Here is a 20,284-nt window from a genome sequence, read left to right on the forward strand (position 1 = left end):
AACATGAGCACTTTTTTGAAAATATCTACCAGGTCACGTTGTAGATAGGCTATTTTCAAAGAAGAACATCTTGAAAAAAATTGAAAATTGTCGAATGTTTTCCAAATCCACAGATCTTGTATGGGGGTCAATGGCACAACATATTATTTTCAGAATTTGAGAGTCCTTGCCATGAAAATGTTTGAGAACAACTGGTTCAAACAACATTAGGAAACAAGTCCAAATAAGCAACTACACTTTCAAGCAACTCTACAGAAAAACAATACCAACGTCGCTTATAATAAGCGGACATGGCAACACTGCGTGCGTGCTGCGTAGCCTACTTGACGAGAGAGAGAGAGATAGAGAGAAAGAGAGAGACGCATCACGGGAGACGTCAATTAAAATGACTTGGAATAAAAACAAATGTATGTATTGGGTCTGATCCTGGATAGCATCCTAGTGAACTATCCTACAGTGTGTAATCCCTGGTCGGGGATCAATCTATAGTGAACCACAACGATATATGACAGCCGATTTCAAGAAATAAACTCCTGCAGTGTGTAATGCCCAACGATCAGATGAATCCCGACCACTTTAAAAGTCCTACAGTGTGTACCTGCCCTTAGTGAGTTCTCTCTAACGCCCTGCCAGGCGCTCGGCTCTACTCGTAGACAAGGAATTCCACTGGCCTGCGAGGGCTGTAGTACAAATAAACAAAACCACTTTGTTACTCACCGAAACAAAGAATATTTTGTGTTGTTGAAGGTCTATTTTCGGAGGTGCAAAGCCTCTCAGCACCCCACCTTCTCTGTAAAATACAATTTTTGGGCAGAAAATAAAATATGACCGCCAGACGGAAATTATTTTATTCACTCCACTGCGCCCTCTACAGATCTGGTCAATGGTAATTTAGATTGATTGTATTGAATTCCACTGCCTCGCAGGTCAGTGGAATTCCTTGTCTATGAGCAGAGCCGAGCGCCTGGCAGGGCGTTAGAGAGAACTCACTAACGCTCTGGACCAGGGCTAGCGGATTGCATGATGCATCCCATAGGAAAACGTAAATGAATATTTACAGCATATTTTCACATTATATTTGATATCTCCCTCAGTGATCCCCACCTCCTCAACATTTGTGTGTGTGTGTGTGTGTGTGTGTGTGTGTGTGTGTGTGTGTGTGTGTGTGTGTGTGTGTGTGTGTGTGTGTGTGTGTGTGTGTGTGTGTGTGTGTGTGTGTGTGTGTGTGTGTGTGTGTGTGTGTGTGTGTGTGTGTGTGTGTGTGTGTGACTGACTGTGCCCTTTTATTTTTTCAACAATATATTTCAAGACATATTTTTCCATTTTACTTTTTTGCAACATATATGCTTTGGCTAAACAAAATGAATCCAAGACACTCTTCTTTAGGTAAAAAAAACAACAAAAAACTTTAATGTCAGTCACTTTGGCAAAAGAAATCTGCCAAAGTGTTTGAGCCCAAAGGTGGCCTAGAAAACATGTAAAAATAACCACTAGAGGTCAGTATAAGAATACAAACAAGTCAAAAGAACATCATAGTAAATGCTATACATTTTTTTTAAATGCACCAAAAAGCCAGAATTGCCACACCACCACCTTCTCCTCAACCTTAAATTGGCAAATGTTCCCAAAATGTGAAATAAAAAATGCATTCTTTGGAAAATTGTTGAAAACAATTATACATGATTTAAACAGGCACGGTACATCATCATCAGACCTACATTGACCCTTCACCCTCTTGTTAATGCCCATAATGACTGGCTATCCACAGGTTTTGTAGCAATTGTAGAAATATCAGGCCTTAAATGGCATTAAAACATTTAATGAAAAATGAAAAAAGTTAGAAATGGAAGTTAGAAATGTATGTACCGGTAGATGTATGTGATGAAAAAGAATAGTGCCCAGAGTTCTCTGGTGCCCACTCTTCCGGTTTCCATTTGGATAATAGATCACCTTCGCTCTTCTGATGGTGAGAGGAACATGAGTGGTCCTCAATTTGTCCATACACGGACAAATGTGTCCGTGGCAAAGACTTGGTCTTGTCCGTGGCAATATTTGTTATAATGTTCTTATTTTGACCATAAGACCCAATTACTGAATGTCAGTCTCCAGGTTTTCTTCAGAAAATGTATGACTCTGATTTACTATGACACTATGTATGGTACATTAGGAGTCCTACTAGTACTAATGCCTGGTTCTCAAATGTTTTATTTGCAACAACCACCATAACTCTGAGAGTGTACAGAACCAGTGTACAGAACCAGAGAGTGTACAGAACTCTGAGAGTGTACAGAACCAAATGGACCCTTACGGGTCCATTTGGTTCCATTTGTGCACTCTCAGAGTTATAGACCTGTTATATGGTCATTCAGGGTTAGCTCTTTATGTGTTTCTGGTAATATTATTGTCCACTCATTTTGTATGTCTGTCGCAAAAATGGAATTTTGACCAAAATGTCCACCACAAGACAGCATGGTGATAGTCTCGCATCTCCCAGACTGTTGCCTCCCACAATTTTCAAATATTTCCGGTCATACAGTCTGGGACTCGGAAGCTCTGATCATGATTAGAATATAAACCGGATATGAAGCCTCCTCCCCACTTCCGTTTCGTCTTTACAGTCGCGCAAATTTACCCTAATATAAATACAAATCATCTAAGTATATTTAGCTTGCTGCTTAGCAGAAATGGAAATAAAATAATAAAATGTAAAGATATTTTAAAATATATTTTCGTGAACGGAAGTGCCAGCTTCCTCTCTCGGATTTCGGGAGTTGTAGTTCCAGACTCTATATAGCGTTCAGAGAGTCTGGCTACGCGAGACTAGCATGGTGATGACCCCTGTACATGATCAATCAATACCAATAGCTGAGAAGGACTTACCACCATGAGCTTCCCTGAAGTGCTTCACTATTGCATAATCAGAGTTTTGATCCAGCCTAGTGATCCTGCAGGCGTCGTTTGGTACGCCCTACATGAAAGGCATCGCATTAAAACAACAAAGAATATATAACATGGGTGGTGTTAAAATTGATTAAGTGATTGATTATTGATATGTAACATAGTCACTGGATGGGTAAAGCCTTTTGACTTAACTTTACACCCATTAAGACCGGGAACGCATCTCTTGTCATTTTAAGATTTATTTGGCTATAAAAAAATGTGCAGATATACAAGCTCATGGCAATCTTTGAATCAAATTTTTAACTAAAATCTTTGCTTCTGGGGGGTCCCTGGAACAACATATTTTGAGATGGGGGGTCAGCGGCCAAATACATATCATTTTGGGTGGTCCTTGACATGAAAACAGTTTGAGAACCACTGATATTATATGATAACATACGTTTAAAAAAAAAACTGTTTAGAAGACATTTGTAGAATCCCCAGAAGCAAAGATTATTATGACTTCAAATCAATATCACGATTATTTCAAACTTTTGTCTCGATTCCGATTAATAAAGGGTTATAAAAAATAAAACAAAAACCGTGCAAATGGCAGATCTAAAATCTACAAGCTCACAGCGCGTCACTATGCGGCGTGATCTATTTCAATATATCTTTTCGTTAATTGACCAGCCCTAGTTGGTGCTCTCTTAAATGTAAAAACTATAGGGGTTCATGGGATTACCTCTAGTAAGGAAGGTCTCATCACATTGAATCAGGTCCCAATTCCTTTTAACCCATTAAAACCAGGAAGGCATCTGCATCATTTTAACCACTTTAACCATTATTTTATTGATTGGCTATTCAAAAATAGCAGATCTACAAGCTCATAGCGCGTCACTTTGTGTCTATGAGCTTGTAGATCAGCTATTTTTGAAAAATTGGGGATTTTGGTTTTGCAAATCTTTGAATATATATATATTTAACTAAAATCTTTGCCCCTGGAGGTCCCTGCCCGGAACAAAATATTTTTAGGTGGGGGTCCGCGAGCCTAATGCATATCATTTTGGGAGGTCCTTGACACGAAAAAGTTTGAGAACCACCGATATAGAAACATACGTTTTTCTGAAAGCAAACTACTGATTTAGAAGACATTTTGTCCTCAGGTCTAAATGGATTAATTTTCTTGAGTACATTGTACGCTTGTTGGCATTTTGCACAACAAACAGAAGTATGACAAATGTGTAGAGGAAGAGTGGCTATCCTGGCAAGAAAGCTGAGGGGTGTACTTTGTTTGTACCATGCTTTCAAATGTTGGTTTCTGTAGAATGGAAAAAGATCAACTTTGACATCAAAATCACTCGAGGAAATGAAAGTCCTCGAGACAAATCTTGAATGTGAATGTCTGTGAGAGGAGTACCTGATAAATTGATTACATTCTCTGCTCCCCTGTAGCTTCTGTGGTTGTGATTTGATTTGATTTTGGTAAAAAATAAATGCAAGTTCCAACAAAGTATAACTTCAACCCAGGAGGTTGTGCACATAAATTGTAATGAAACACTTATTGTCTCCGCCAGGCCGAAGGCGTGGCGAGATAGTATGTTTTGCACCCTGTCCGTCCGTCCTTCTGTCTGTGAACAGCTAATCTCCGGCACCGTTGGCCTGGTCGCAGCGAAACTTTGCACACACACTCCCTGGATGCCAATTCCGAACCTCTGCCCAAATTTTTTAAAATTTTCACATGGGCCTGTTATAGTGCCACCAGGTGGCCGATTCTACCTGACCTGGCGGAGACCTGTGTTCCGAGGAGCACTTTTTATAGTTTCCATTGTGGTCCAGAACAAGTTCTCTTGTTCTGTTGTCCCTTGGCTCCCTCGTTTGGGGAGAAAAGTCTAAAACAATTATTTGTTTGATGCTGATGTGTTGGAATCCTCTTCTTCACATTGTATTTTGAAATATGTTTATCGTCTGTTATCATGGTTTACCTGAACGCAATTAATATTGCACGTTCTTTTTGGACCAATTACCAATATTCAGTGTCTTCGTTTTAGCTGTTTCTCTAAACGTAGTTATACTGTAAAGTCATGAGTGTTAGTTTAACTCTGAAAGTGTACAAATGTAACCCTTTTGTACACTTTGACATTTTCTGATTTAAACAATGTATGAATTAACACTGAAGATTTTACTGTGTATGACTTCATTGACTGCCACCCAAAAAAAGTGGAGAGTGCTATGGCTTCCCAAGGAGGAAAAAAATCCAATGCAAAGAACAATTGAGGAGAGCGACCACTGTACAATGCAAAATAATAGTTTTAATGCCTTAAAACAGCTATTTATTATGTATTTATTTACCATTTTTGTTTACGCAAATAAACACAATTGGCTTAAAATCTTAGACTAGCCTACTCAACAACTAATTTTTTGTACAAGAACTCTTCCTCGGGCAGAAAATGATGAGCAATTGTGTACATTGGTCTCCCTCAATTGTTTTTTTGCGTTGACTTTATTGACTGAAATCATTGATTGTATATGATTGCTTTCATTGACTATACAGTAGCTCAGCATTTAATACAGCGTGTAGATGGCAGGCACCTCTAGATGCTGCAAGATGAAGTGGAGACAGACACAGTATCATCCACTGACCTATTGGCCCTGTATGCAATCAGATTGGGATCTAGTGCAGCAGTGGAAAAATGTTTACATGCACCATACGCTCAAACACTTTCATTCATTACAACAGATGTTAAGGCTTCAGAAAAAAAGAAAGGGTCTGGGTGCTCGGAAGTTAAAAAAAAAGTGTAGCGAAGGTGCTAGTGTGATTTTGACAGCAAATTTTGATTTAGTTTTAGTCATATTTTAGTCTAGTTTAAGTCGACTAAATATCATAAGATTATAGTCGACTAAATCTACAGTTGATTAAGTCGACAAAAAAATATTTTGGCGGTGCCTTGATGTCGTCGTAATGGCTGATTTTACACTTGGTTGCATGCTGAAAATAGCCGATCTACAAGCTCACAACGCGTCGATCTGCTATTTTCAGAGCGCAACCAAACATAAAATGACTTGTCTTTTAGTTCTACTGGATCTCTTCTCCACTAGTCCCTCGCCAACATTTTGGTCTAGTTTTTATTTGTTGACGAAATGGTCAGTATATTTAGTCTTAGTTTTAGTCATCATAGCTTAGTTGTTATTTAGTTTTCGTCAGTGAAAGAAGGTAGTCGACGAACATTTCTCGTCATAGTTTTAGTTGACGAAATCAACACTGGAAGGTGCTTCGCTACACTTTGGTAGGGGACTGAAAACATGCAACAAATGAAAAAAAAACAAGGCACTCTTCTGGTGAAAAAAGCCTTTATCGATGTGGCTATTTCATAATGGAATCTGTTAAAAACTGTGATGAGATGTTAAAGTAATACTAGGTAACTTTTTCAACAAAACTAAAGTAAAATTGTATATATTTTGTGAGTGGCAAATGTTTCACAACACCCACTCCATGAATTTCACCCCCGAAAGCCTTTTCTATTATATTTTCTATTGAAACGGTGGCTAGGGTTGTCATTCCCGCGAAAATGGCGTCATCCAGCCGGAAAACGTAAACGGAAATGCACCGGTTTTCTGTTTGGCCAGGAACTACCGCACCGGTTTCCTGTTTGGCCAGGAACTACCACGCTAATAACAAAAAGGAATCTCACGCTGTTTTTAAGAGATTGTAGGATTTGAAGATTGAAAAACAACAGCAAAAGAAAACACAGCTCACGGTAACTAAAGCTCCACTGGCTAAGAGAAACGATCCACAGATAGTATAAAACAATGAAAAGAACGCTTTTTGAAACGCTTCCGTCTACCGGTGAAAACAAATGGAATTCTGGGTAACGCAGGAATAAACGAACGGCCTGCAGTGACGGTAATGACCAGCAGAGGCTGCTAAAAATCGTTATTTGTGGACCTGCATTGTATTACTTTAAGGCTTGTTATCATGTAACCACTTTCAACTCTGCGTCCCTATGTTGGGCATGTCATTATAGGCTAAGGCTAGCATGTCATTATAGACTAAGGCTAGCATCCTTCCTATATTAAAATTGGCTTGTGGGAGGGCCGGCCGGCGGAACACGGCCATGTCACTACGTCTCAGACATAACCATAAACATTTACACACAAGTACATTTACTCAAGTACTGTACTTAAGTACAATTCTGAGGTATTTTTACTTTACTGGAGTGTTTCCAATTGTCTATACTTTTACTTCTACTCCACTGCAGTTATTTGAAAACTTTAGTTACTAGTTACTTCGTAGATTTTGATTATTATTATAAAACATACATTGACCACTTCAGCTCTATATACACTTCGGCCATTTGATAATAGCCGATCTACAAGCTCACAATGCGTCGCATAGGAGCTTGTAGATCTGCTATTTTCAAAAGATTTGTATACATTTGAAAACGTGTGAAATGGGACATTCTGCGTAATGAATACTTTCTACTTTTGGTACTTTTAAAGGGGAAGACCACTCATTCTCAACATGAACTATGTCTTTAATACACCTTAGAGCTGTTGTGTGGAAATAAGAAAAAAGTCCCCCCCCCCAGTGACATACGCAGGGTGTACTTTTGGGCGGAGCCAAAAATACACCCTGCGTATGTCACTGATCACATGACCTCAATCAATTATCCAGTTTTAGGCAACATAGAGGGGGGGGGGGGGACTTTTTTCTTATTTCCACTTGTAACGGAGTATTTCTACATTGCAGTATCTATACTTTTACTTAAGTAAGAAATGTGAGTACTTTTACCACCACTAGTTAAAACTAGAACAAGGTCTCCGCCAGGTCAGGTAGGTTATTGTGGCCTCCTGGTGGCGCTATATTAGGCCAATGTTTAAAGGGTGCCATTTGTTCTTAGGCCTTGCACGGCAATCGGACACTGCATTCATGGTTTGAGGCATTTTGTGTAAAAAAAATGTTTTGCTAAATTAGACCTGCTGGTGGCGCTATAACAGGCCAATGTTAAAAGGGTGGCACTTGTTCCTCAACATAGTGTGAATGTGCGTACAAAGTTTGACCGCAATCGGACGGTGCGTTCATGATTTGCGGAATTTTGTTCAAAACAAGCCACTACTGCAAACTTTAGATGTCAATCTTAGCCAATGAGGATGGAATATGAAAAATAAAACACATCCATCTTGATCACATGACTATGGAGATCATGTGTACCGATTTGCGTGAAATTTGGATAAAATCGGAAGGAGTAATATAAAAAAAATAGTTTTACATAAGTCGGCCTCCTGGTGGCGCTATAAAAGGCAAATGTGAAAAATGCAGGGCAAAGGTTTTTCCTTGACCTCTAGGTGCGCATACAAAGTTTTACACAGATCGGTGCAGTTATAGGTAAAAACATGAATCGGCCTGTTATAGCGCCACCATGAGGCTGATTTGAAAATTTTCCTCGGCATAGTGGGAATATGCGTGCAAAATTTCACGGAAATTGCATGCTGTGTTCATGATTTGAGGCATTTTGTTGAAAACGGAGCACTCCTGCAAACTTTGGAAGCCATTTTAGCCAATCAGGATGGAATATGAAAAATCTGAAAGACTCTTTTCGTTTAATGACTATAGAGATACTGTGTACCGATTTGCGAGATTTTTGGACAAAATCTGTAGGAATACTGTCAAAAAATGTTTTGCACAAATCGGCCTCCTGGTGGCGCTATAACAGGCCCATGTCAAAAACTTGGGGCAGAGGTTCTGAATTGGCATCCAGGGAGTGTGTGTTCACAGTTTCGCAACGACCGGGCCAACGGTGCCGGAGAATATTAGCTGTTCACAGACAGATGGACACACGGACACACGGACACACACAGACACACGGACACACACACACACACGGACACACACACACACACGGACGGACGGAGGGTAAAACATACTCTCTCGCCATGCCTTTTGGCCTGGCGGAGAAATCAAATAGCCAATCTACAAGCTCTCAACGCGTCACGATGCAACAGCACCGTATGACAAAGTACAAAATATGAGTGAAATAAGTGATTAAACCAATTGATAGACCAATGAATGAAAAAAAGCAGTCAGTCAAAACAAGCGAGTTCAGCAGCACATATGCACCGTCTGGAATTAGCTGAGGAGCTGCTGTTTCCCTGAATGCACAGCAGACGCCTGACCCCATGTTCCCAAATAACGCAAGGTGGAATGGAAAGATGAGAATGATGATGTATTTCTCTGCTTCTGTTTTTATTTTCTCTTTTGTGTGTGTGTGTGTGTGTGTGTGTGTGTGTGTGTGTGTGTGCGCATCTTATCTCTGTCTGTCTGTCTGTCTCTAGACAGGAGAGGACCTATGTTTTTGCCAAAGCATTAACAGAATACACATACAAAGGATAATTGTGAACAGTATCTTCCATAAAGTGATGAACAAAGAACAAACAAATAGTGCATCAAAAGATGGTGGTCAAAAGAGTAAACCAGAGAACCAAATTTATGGGCAGAGTTTCCTCTTTTGTCAACCCTCAGGCCCTCAGGACCCTCTCTGGGGCCCTGATTCAACCACTTTTTGACTATGCTTGCACCTCCTGGTACTCCAACACCTCAGTGTCACTGAAGACTAAGCTTCAAATCTCCCAAAACAAACTGATTCGGCTACTCCTCGGATTGGGGCCCATGACCCACCTTTCTCCCACCCATTTTGCCAGCCTAGGCTGGCTCAGGGTGGAAGACAGGGTTAAACAACTAAAAATGGGACTGGCCTTCAAAATTGTAAATGCAAATTTGCCCGATATGCCCCCTATTCCCGCATATCTGAGTAAATACCTCCAAAAGGTTAGCGACACCCACAGTCACAATACCAGAGGGAGCGTTAACAACAATTTGGTACCACCCACCCATAAATCAAACATGGGCAAATTCTCCTTCTACAGCACTGCCACCCAGGATTGGAATAGTCTAACTCCATCCCTCAAAAAATGCAGTTCGCTGGGCTCATTTAAAAGAGCCTTAAAAAAATCACCTTTCAGGAGGCCAAAGGTGGAGGTAGTACCATTTTCCAGTTAGACAGCAGACCCTCCCCCCCCCCCCCCCTGTTCTTGTACATATTTTTTTTCCCCCTCTTTTTTATTTTTTGTTGTTGTACATAGTGTTATATATATTTTTTGGCTGTTTATTTTGTAATGATATTTGAACTGTGGTGCCACTATATATGCCTATGAATTAATTACCAAGGCCCTCATTGGAAACAAGTCCGCAAGGACTTTTATGAACGGACCTGTTAGACAAAGTATTTTAAATGTGCTGTTTTACATTTTTTGCCTAATAAAATATTCAATCAATCAATCATGTTTTTCATCAAAATAACAAAGATAAGTCTCTCTCTCTCTCTGTCTCTCTCTCTCTCTGTGTCTCTCTCTCTGTGTCTCTCTCTCTCTCTCTATGTCTCTCTCTCTCAGGGTTGGAGGAGGTAGTGCTGGTGGTCCAAAGCCAGAAGAATTCCTTCCACACCCGTCGGGCCACACAGAGGAAGGAGGACATTCTACAGCAGGCGACCCAACTAGGACAGGTAGTTTACTATAACTACTAATATTAACCAGGTAGATTACACACTACACTACAAGCTCACGATGCGACACGGTGTGAGCTTGTAGATCTGCTATTTTCAAAAGATTTGTTTATACATTTGAAAACTTGAAATGAGACATTCTACATAATGAGTACTTTTGATACTTTTGAGTACATTTTGATGCCAATACTTTTGTACTTTTACTCAAGTACATTTTGAATTCCATACTTTTGCTTGTAACAGAGTACTTCTATATTGCAGTAACGATACTTGTACTTAAGTAAAGAATGTGAGTACTTTTTCCACCACTGCTGGTATAGGCCTATTACTTATACCACTACTTCTAACTGTGTTGATGATCAAACTCACAGGTAAGAACTGCAGTCCCCCCCCACATAAATCTTGTCAAGCTAAAATAATGCCAATCTGAGTTCCCAGAAGTTCTCGCCAGCTCTCACAAAAACAGGAGGGGCGAGAACACGATGCTGGCTCCTATTACTGGAGCTACTGAATAACTCACTGAAAGGCTGGTCCCTAACTATAGACTGGGCCGCTATCCAGCTTTTCTGTCAGAACAAAAGATCAAAGCACCTCAGGTGCCCCCCAGTCCGGCTCCTTGGCAGTGTTGCCATGTCTGCTTTGGGCTTTTTCTGACGTTGGGCTTTTTTCCCTTGTAAAGTCGCTTGGAAATATTGGTAGTTGCGGGTTGCATTGATTTTTTTGGCTTGTTTCTAAAGTGTAGTTGGTTATTTGGGCTTGCTTCCTAATTTTATAACCAGTGTTTTCTCAAACATTTTCATGTCAAGTAGGGGAGACCGGGAATGGTTGTCACACTTTTTACTCTGACTTGAATTACTTATCAACAACACATCTGATGATAATCACTCCCACTTTAGAAGGAAGTTTAAGGTCTTGGCTTGAAATGGGTATAACCTTTTTCGGCTTAACTTATTCTATCAGGAAGTTCTTAGCCATCAAAGTGACTTTGACACATTGTGACAACCAACCCCATACCGGGGTAGCTTGTCACAATGTACGGGGTTGGTTGTCCCTATAGTTAATCAATGGGATTTGGGATGGGGTTGTCACACCAGAAAAGGGCGTGGGGTTAGTTGAGACAACTAACCCCTTCTGACCATGTGACAAACTTTCAACACTTGGCTGTAGCTAGCCAATGACACATGTCATCTTAATGAAGCTATTGACTTCCTCTTTCTAACAACTGATTTGTTTTTAAATGTCTAATATCCTACAAACTTTCCTACAAAACCAACACCAAAATAAAAAGTTACTCCGACACCTAAAAAATACAAAATCTCATCTCACATCAATGTCTTTGATGTCTTAAAACAAATTCCCAGGTAGAAATGATGCTGATGTTATGTAACATGACTGATATCAACATGGTGAAACAGCGCCCTCTAGTTTGGCTGTAATAAGCACTGTGACAACCAACCCAACATTGCGACGCGTTGTGAGCTTGTAGATCTGCTATTTTCAACTACCCGATGTCTATAGGTCTAAAGTGCTCGGGCCCTATTTTCGCCGGTACCTTACCCATTATCCCCAAACTTCTTTGCCATTATTTTTTACTATTTTTAAAAACATTTTCAAATAGTTCAAATAGACGATCTACAAGCTCACGACGTGTCGATGTAGATCGGCTAGTTGAACTATTTGAAAATGTTTAAAAAATAGTAAAGAATGGCAAAGAAGTTTGAAAATAGGGCCCCTCATGTGTTATAGTCGATTCTTTTGGGCTTGTTTTCATAGACCCTGGTTGCTTGTCTCTGGCAACACTGCTCCCCGGTGCCAGCAGAAGAAAGCTGTGCATGTAAGCTGCTCCCATGTGTGGGAGGTGTGTGTGTGTAGCAGCCTGTGATGGCAAAGAAGGACATGGTTGAAGAGTGCAGCCATAGGCACGTTGTTCGGTGGACAGTCCCAAACCTGGGTGAAGAAAGGTCGGGTGTATCACAGCTGTGTCCTGCTTGAAGCGGCCATGGCTGAAGGCTGTAGTGTATGGGCAGGGGGTCTTCAACAGGGGGTCCGGGACCCCTAGGGGGTCCTCAGGAGTTACTACAGGGGGTGCCGTCACATATTTGTGTGATTACATTAACCACTTGAACCCTAGCATCCCTATTCTGAGGGGAACATTAGCCGAAAATAGCAGATCTACAAGCTCACAACGCCTCGCGCTGCAAGGCGTTGTGAGCTTGTAGATCGGCTATTTTCAGCAAAGATGTTGTTTTTTGGGGTGGGGTTTGAGTGGTTAACTGTCTGAAAATACACATTAGCATGAAGCCAACACAACACTACACAATGATAGTGTTGACAAAGAAGTCTATGAAATCTATGAAAAAGTTTAATCTGCAACACAATGTTATACCACAGGTATTGGTTGGGGGGTCCCTGCTTCATCTCTCTCTCAGCTAAGGGGTCCTTGGCCTGAAAATCGCTGAAGACCCCTGGTGTATGGGAATCAGAAGGTTTTCCTGCAGTACATGATTCTTACCACTAGACGTCCTCGCTGCCTCAGACACTACTGCAGTAAACTCTTCGTCTACACCAAGGGTGCAACAAACTTTTCCAGTAACAACCCAGGAATATCAATTAAAGCTTGTCGACGACCTAACCCCATGAATTATTTATTATTCACGATCATTAATTGACATTTTGACTGCTGACAACAGCCATAAAGTTTGTCGGTGCACTATAACCATGAACTTCTTTAGGCAAACATAATATAGAATAATATTGTGAAGTTTTTCAAGGAACACCGAAGGCCAGTGATGGAAGAAGTACTCAAATGTTCTACTTAAGTAAAAGTATCAATACCCTTTTTTAGAAATAGTATATTACAAGTACAAGTTCGGTATTCAAAATGTACTTGAGTACAGTACTTGAGTACATGTACTTAGTTACTTTCCAAAAAACGCTCTGAAGTAGCCTGGGGTGGCTAGTGGCTCAGGGCTAGAGTGGCCGGTAGAGCGGCCAGATGGCAACCGTGAGGTTCCCAGTTCGATCCCGGGCTCCCCCAGAGTTAGTGTCGAAGTGTCCTTGAGCAAGACTCTGAACCCCAAATTGGCATTTCCGGCACTGTATCATCAGGCAGTGAAAGCATCATCCATAGGATAGCTAACAGCGCCAACTAGTGGAAAACCACTGAAAAGTTAAAAGTCGTCCAAACTCGTCGTTGGCATGAACGTGTTGTTAATTTAAAAACACCAGAAATGGCGAAAGGTCCTACTCTGTGTGGAGTTTGCATGTTCTCCCCGTGTCTCCTAGGGTAGTTAATACCCTCACAAAAACATGTAGTAATCCTGGTCGCTATACCGCCTCCCCCATGACAGCCGGGGCGCCTGATGGAGGGGAAGGGAACTGGTTGGAATAACGTGTTCCTTCCACGCGCTACGTCCAACCAGGAAAACTCCCCCCTGTCAGGTGACAAGAAGGTCAGTTGGCTCTCATGCCTGAAGGAAGCATGAGCTCGGCCCTGGCCTCCCTACTGTGGGGGACTGGTGTAGTGCTGGTGTAGGGCTGGTGTAGCGCCCAGGATCACTTAGGAAATTGACACCGGGTGAAAAAAATGGGTTACAAAAATCGCGGGATAAAAAAATTAAAATCAAAAACACTCAGAAATGTCAATGTAATTCTTCTCGTGCCCTGGCCCTAATTAAAACTTTGAGTTTTAATCAGGGCACCTTTACGTACCTGTACACAGCCTGAGGTCCTCAGGCAGACAGACTCCTGCGGGTTGTTACTGAGTTGCGGCTGAAGTCAAAGTGTGAGGGTGTCTTTGCTGTCAGGACTCAACTGTGGAATGACCTTCCTGATGAGTTAAAGGGCAAGACCACTTTGGTAGAGGTTTGGATTGTGTAGTTACCTTGCCATGATGTAACTCCAAAGGTGGACAAGAAATAAAAAAATATTGCTCCATTGATTAGAAATTGATCATTCAAAATATGCTCCTCATTGACTTACATTGTACGGTAAAACAGCTCTCAAAGTCACACTTTTAGCACATAAACGAACACAAGCAAAGTTGATTCAGACAATTTAGAGCATCACCAAACCCAGTACAGTTTGTATTTTTTACTAAAAATGTCAACTTCCGGTTGATTTTACTATTTGAAAATCCGGATCCGCGGATCCAGTCCGGGTTTTCCTCTTAACACATTGATTGCCTAGATCGCATATATGCGTTTTTCAAATCCATCGCTTGCGTGCTGCAATTCTGAAAATCGCATATATGCGTTCTTTGGAATTTTCATTGTTTAATCTGTGATCGCGCTGTTCTGTTTATTTTTCATCATCAGTTTCGTTTTCCACTTACTTCACACTCACCGGGATCCGGATTCATGACGCAGATTCCGTTTCCGGTTCTTTTTTTTTTTTTTGTCATTTTCGTCCAGAATAGGGAAAAACACGTTTTTTTCACACGGTATAAAAAACGAACGGAGAGCTCCACTTCTATTTCTTTAGTCCGGGTGACGAACAGTCATCGTCGTCGTGTATCACATCGTACTTAAGCCCGATCAGCGATTGTCGAAAACGTCACATCCGGTTATGACGTATTGTCTGTTTGAGCCTGTTTGGGGGGGGGTCGAGCGAGTCAGCGAGTGATCAAGGTGTCTATTTGCTGCTCTCTGCTGGTAGATCTGTCGTATGTGTTTAAAACCGCAGCCAGACAATTTATTTGAATGAAAAATTACAAAAAAAAACTAAACAAAAAACACGCAAATCGCTGGCACAGGGGTGAGTACATTATGAATAAACTCTGGCAGTCAATGTGTTAATAAAGATTGCTAAATCAACAGGATAGAAAATAGTACTGGGTTTGGTGATGCTCTAGATTGTCTGAATCAACTTTGTTTGCGTTTGTGCTAAAAGAGTGACTTTGAGAGCTGTTTCACTCAAAGTGGTCTTGCCCTTTAAGGCTGATAAATCACTTTTTTGTATTTTATTTATTTATTATTTTTTCAAACATTTGGCCTACAATGACATGCCCCAAATAGGAACGTCTAGTTGAAAGTGGTTATTGCTTTTATTTCACACTTTTTTTTAAATGTATTTGCACTGTTATATTCCTTGACTTCTCTGACATATCATCAGAATCAGTCAGTTTGCAATTAGATCATCTCCCTTCATTCCTCAGCGCTTGGCCTGTGAGCACATCCTGCTCATCTTAACCCATTTAGACCGGGGAATAATCGTGTCATTTTGGGGCGAAATAAGTGAGATTTGGAAAAATGTACAAATATCTTGGGCAGTGAAACCGCCCCTAAAAGTGAGGTTTGGAAATTTGTACAATTATCCTGCGCTGTGATTGGCCAATCACAATCTATTCAGGACTGTGATTGGCCAGTGTCACATGACACATGTGCATAGCCCTATATAAGCAACCATAACTTAAAAAAAACATAAATTGTTTTTTTTTAAGTTATGGTTTTGTCCATCATAAACCATATATAAATATATTTATAGTTATTTAGTTATATAGTTATTTATTTTTTGTACATCATTGGTTGACTCCATTCAGTATTGTGGTTAGCTAGGAAGACACCGCCCACTTCACACAGGGTGTGATTTTTTGATTTCTTTGGCTATTGAAAAATGGCAGATATACAAGCTTGTAGATCTGTTATTTTGGAAAAATCGTGAAAATGTGTGCAAATCTTTGAATATATATATATTTAAAAAATAAGCGATTTTTTTTAAGTCAAATCTTTGCTTCTGGGGATTCTACAAAATGTCTTCTAAATCCTAACAGTTTTTTTTGGAAAAAACTTATGTTGCTATAATATAGTGGTTCTGAAACCTTTTTCATGTCAAGGACCCCCAAACTGATATGTATTTGGCCGCGGACCCCCATCTCAAAATATTTTGTGCCAGGGACCCCCCGCCAGAAGCAAAAATGTGAGTTACAAATGTTCGCTTTAAAAATATATATATTCAGAGATTTGCGCAAATTTTCAAAAACGTTTGAAAAAAATTGTAGATCTACAAGCTCGTAGCACAGCTTGTAGATCTGCTATTTTTGAATAGCCCAGATAAATCTAAAACATGCGTGTGTGTTCCCGGATTGAATGGGTTAATGATGTAATCAGCAGTCGGCACACTCAACGGTGTCTAGCACCATAACTCAAGATTTAATTGAAAGAGAAGAACATTTTATTAAAAGAAAATACTAGAAAGATAGACTAAACCTTTATAATGCGTGGCCATTGTAATGGAACAAACTCCTGCACACCGTCTTCCATTACAAAAAAACGGGGACTCCTATTGTTGGGAAAGACACGGTTCTAGTCATTCATTTGTAGATTTCTTTGGCTGTTCAAAAGCTTGTAGATCTGCATTTTATTTTTTTAATCGTGGAAAATTTGTGCAAATCTTTGAATTTGCATATATATATATTAGAGATGCGCGGATGGCCTCTCATGGTCATCCGAATCCGCATGTACAAATTAATTATCCATCCGTTATCCAACCGCAATAATTATATTATCCAATTTTAATATCCGCATCCGCACCAACCGTTTTTCCCGTATGTCAAAATATTATTATTTTCTGGTATTCCCCGTTAGTTTTAGTATTAGTTGTGCGATGTGATCACAAAATGCATTGATTTAGCCTATGGAATGTCGGTGCTTCTTTTTTCTTTTTTTTTAACCGGTGCTGCGCTGAACATACAGAGCGCAATGCTCTGCTGCGCTGAACATACAGACTCTGTGCGGCATCCAACAGACAGAGCGCACTGCTCTTCAGCGCAGCACAGCAGCACCGGTTAAAAAAAAAGAAAAAAGACGCACCGACATTCCATAGGCTAAATCAATGCATTTTGTGATCGCATCGCACAGAGGCTGCTCTACACACTCACACAGACACAAGCACGCAGAGATTTAGCTATTTTATGGATAGATATATTAGATGTCATTAATTTATTTACCGCTTATTTACCGTTTATCCGATATTAATTAATAATTATATTTGATTGACCCAAATCCACCCAAACTGCGGTTAACTGCGGCAACCGCGGCTAAAACCGCGATCCGCGCATCTCTAATATATATATATATATATATATATATATATATATATATATATATATATATATATATATATATATATATAAAACATTTTTTTTACTCAAATCTTTGCTTCTACATGAGGGTCCCTGAGACTAAATATTTTGAGATAGGGGTCTGCGGCCAAATACATATCATTTTGGGTGGTCCTTGACATGAAAAAGTTTGAGAACCACCGGTATTACAGCAACACAAGTTAAAAAAAATAAAATAAACTGTTATGGTCCTTACACACCGAGGCGATTTTTTTCATGCGAATAATACACTTTTTTAAAAAACCTTATAAAGTCAATGCAAGCTTCCACATCAGTTTCGCGGAGAGAAAAAAGCGTCTTTTAATTATTCGGAACGAGTCCGAATTTTGCGTATATTCGCATATTCGCCGGTGTGTAACCGCCTTTAGGATTTAGAAGACATTTGTAGAATCCCCAGAAGCAACATTTTCAAGATTTTTCAAAGGAATTGCAGATCTACAAGCTCATAGCGCGGCACTCGGTGCCGTGCTATGAGCTTGTAGATCTGCTATTTTTGAATAGCCAAAGTATAAAATAATGGTTAAAATCTAAAATGGCCGATCGCTTTCCCGGTCTTAACACATTGCCTGCCAAGGACTTAAGCATACGTCATTTCAAAAAGATGTGGAGCCATCAAGCCATCCAGGGTGCTGGTGAATCATGACCATAAAGCGTTTGTTTCTGTGATACACAACCGCAAAACAATGGGTATTTATTAAATATAGTATATCTTACAATTAAATATAAAAATAAGATTAAATAAATCACAGAATGGAATGTCGTATGGTCATGATTCACCAGGAGCCTGGAGGTCTTGATTCTAGGCTTAAAATAATTTAAATCAATATTTTTGGAAATCTCTATGGGAAGTGGAACCACATCATGGCTGCCACTGCTGTGCCCTATGGCATGGGTTCCCAAACGTTTCAGCCCGCGACCCCAAAATAATACGGCCATGGAGGCCATTGGAGGTAATTTATGCACATAAACTTGCACGTTCGGTGCGCATTTGTAATGTATTTTAGTATGACTTTTGACTGTAGGCCTACTACTTGTACTGTTAATAATCTAGAATTCAATCAATCACATTTACAGTACCTAATGAGATGGGTAAAATGTACTATTTGTAATCATTTTTAGATTGAAATACATTCTGTTAAAATATATATATATATATATAATTTTGTTAATTTTACCCAAAATAATTGTCAGTGTCCCGCGACCCCCAATTTTGGGAACCCCTGCCCTATGGCAGGGTCTCTGAAACTTTAGAATGTCACATTAACATCTGTATATCGTTGGTTGTATTTGTTATAGTTGTGGTGTGAACTCTGCCATCCACTTGACAATTTCTAAAACTATATATCTTTGTATAGTTATAATAATAATAATAATAATAATAAACTTTATTTGTATAGCACCTTTCATGACATGAAATGCAGCTCAAAGTGCTTTACAGAGCAAGAATACAATTACAGTTAGAACCAATTTAACAATAAAGCAAACAAAAATAAAATAAAATAAAATAAAATAAAAGCAAAGGCAAAAGCAAAGGCATAAAACAACATTAAAATAGGGAATACAGTGAGGAATTAAAAATCAACCAAAGAATCAGCTAAAAGCAAGAGTGAAGTAATAGGTCTTGAGCTGTGCTTTAAAGCTATCGACAGAGGCTGCCTGTCTTAGGTGTAATGGGAGTTTATTCCACACTGTCGGTCCGTAAAAGCAGAATGCTGCTTCACCGTATTTTTTATATGTCATTGTAGGCACCTCGAGCAGGTCAGCACTTGAAGACCTGAGGGCCCGGTTTGGAACATATCTCTCTAGGCAGTCAGAGAGGTAGGTAGGTGCCAGACCATTTAGAGCTTTATAAACTATTAAAAGAATTTTAAAATCAATCCTAAAAACAACCGGGAGCCAGTGTAGTGAAGCAAGAACTGGAGTGATATGTTCTCTCATCGTGGTTTTAGTTAAAATTCTGGCTGCCGCATTTTGAACAAGTTGTAATCTGTCAGTTGTTTTCTTTGGCAGGCCAGAGTAGAGTGCGTTGCAGTAATCAAGCCGGGAGAAAACAAAAGCGTGGATCAGCGTCTTTGCATCGTCTAACGACAGATAGTCTCTAATTCGCGCAATATTTCTAAGATGAAAGAAAGCAATATAGTTGTAGTGCTCAGTGTGGAACGGCCCTCCAAGCACCTTTTTGTAGGGTGTAAAAGGATAGTTTTTCATTGGCCATCATAATGGTACATAGAAGGGTTTGACGGGTTCGGTCACGTTGTTGGCAAAAAAGTTTGAGAACCACATATTATTGCAACATGCGTTTTTTTTTTCCAGAAAACTGTTACTGCTACTAGGCGTGTGCGTGTGTGTGCGTGCGCGCCTGTGTGTGTGTGTGTGTGTGTGTGTGTGTCTGTTTGTGTGTGTGTGACTGTTTGTGTGTGTGTGTGTGTGTTTGTGATAGTGAGTGAGTGAGAGAGGGAATGGGTTCATTCATGTCTGACAGTAGCTTCAATCTCACGGTGCAGTCTCTGCAGCCCGCCGGGCTCATGGTGTTCACAAACTTTTAATGCTTCAGAAAGGAGTTCAGAAAGTTTAAGAATAAATTGATTTTGTGGAACTCAACACGCACGCACGCACGCACAGTGGTTGAAAAAGTGCTCAAATGTTTTACTTAAGTAAAAGTAATAATACCAGAATATAAAAATACTTGTTACAAGTAAAAGGCCTGTGTTCAAAATTGACTTGA

At 40.0% G+C, this 20,284-nt stretch overlaps 1 protein-coding gene across 1 annotated transcript in view; it reads left to right on the forward strand.

The window, feature by feature from the left end:
* LOC308090849 (beta-1,3-glucosyltransferase-like) overlaps positions 1 to 20,284 on the forward strand; it is a gene marked incomplete at its 3' end in the record, with an annotated part of 82,419 nt that overhangs the window by 3,197 nt on the left and 58,938 nt on the right. Inside the window, exon 4 of the mRNA XM_080436122.1 lies at positions 10,330 to 10,439. Within this exon, the coding sequence (XP_080292248.1) occupies positions 10,330 to 10,439 (110 nt within the window). The remainder of the gene's footprint in view (positions 1 to 10,329; positions 10,440 to 20,284) is intronic.

Source organism: Gymnoscopelus braueri (assembly GCF_963280865.1).
Source record: "Gymnoscopelus braueri genome assembly, chromosome: 8".
NCBI lineage: Eukaryota > Metazoa > Chordata > Actinopteri > Myctophiformes > Myctophidae > Gymnoscopelus > Gymnoscopelus braueri.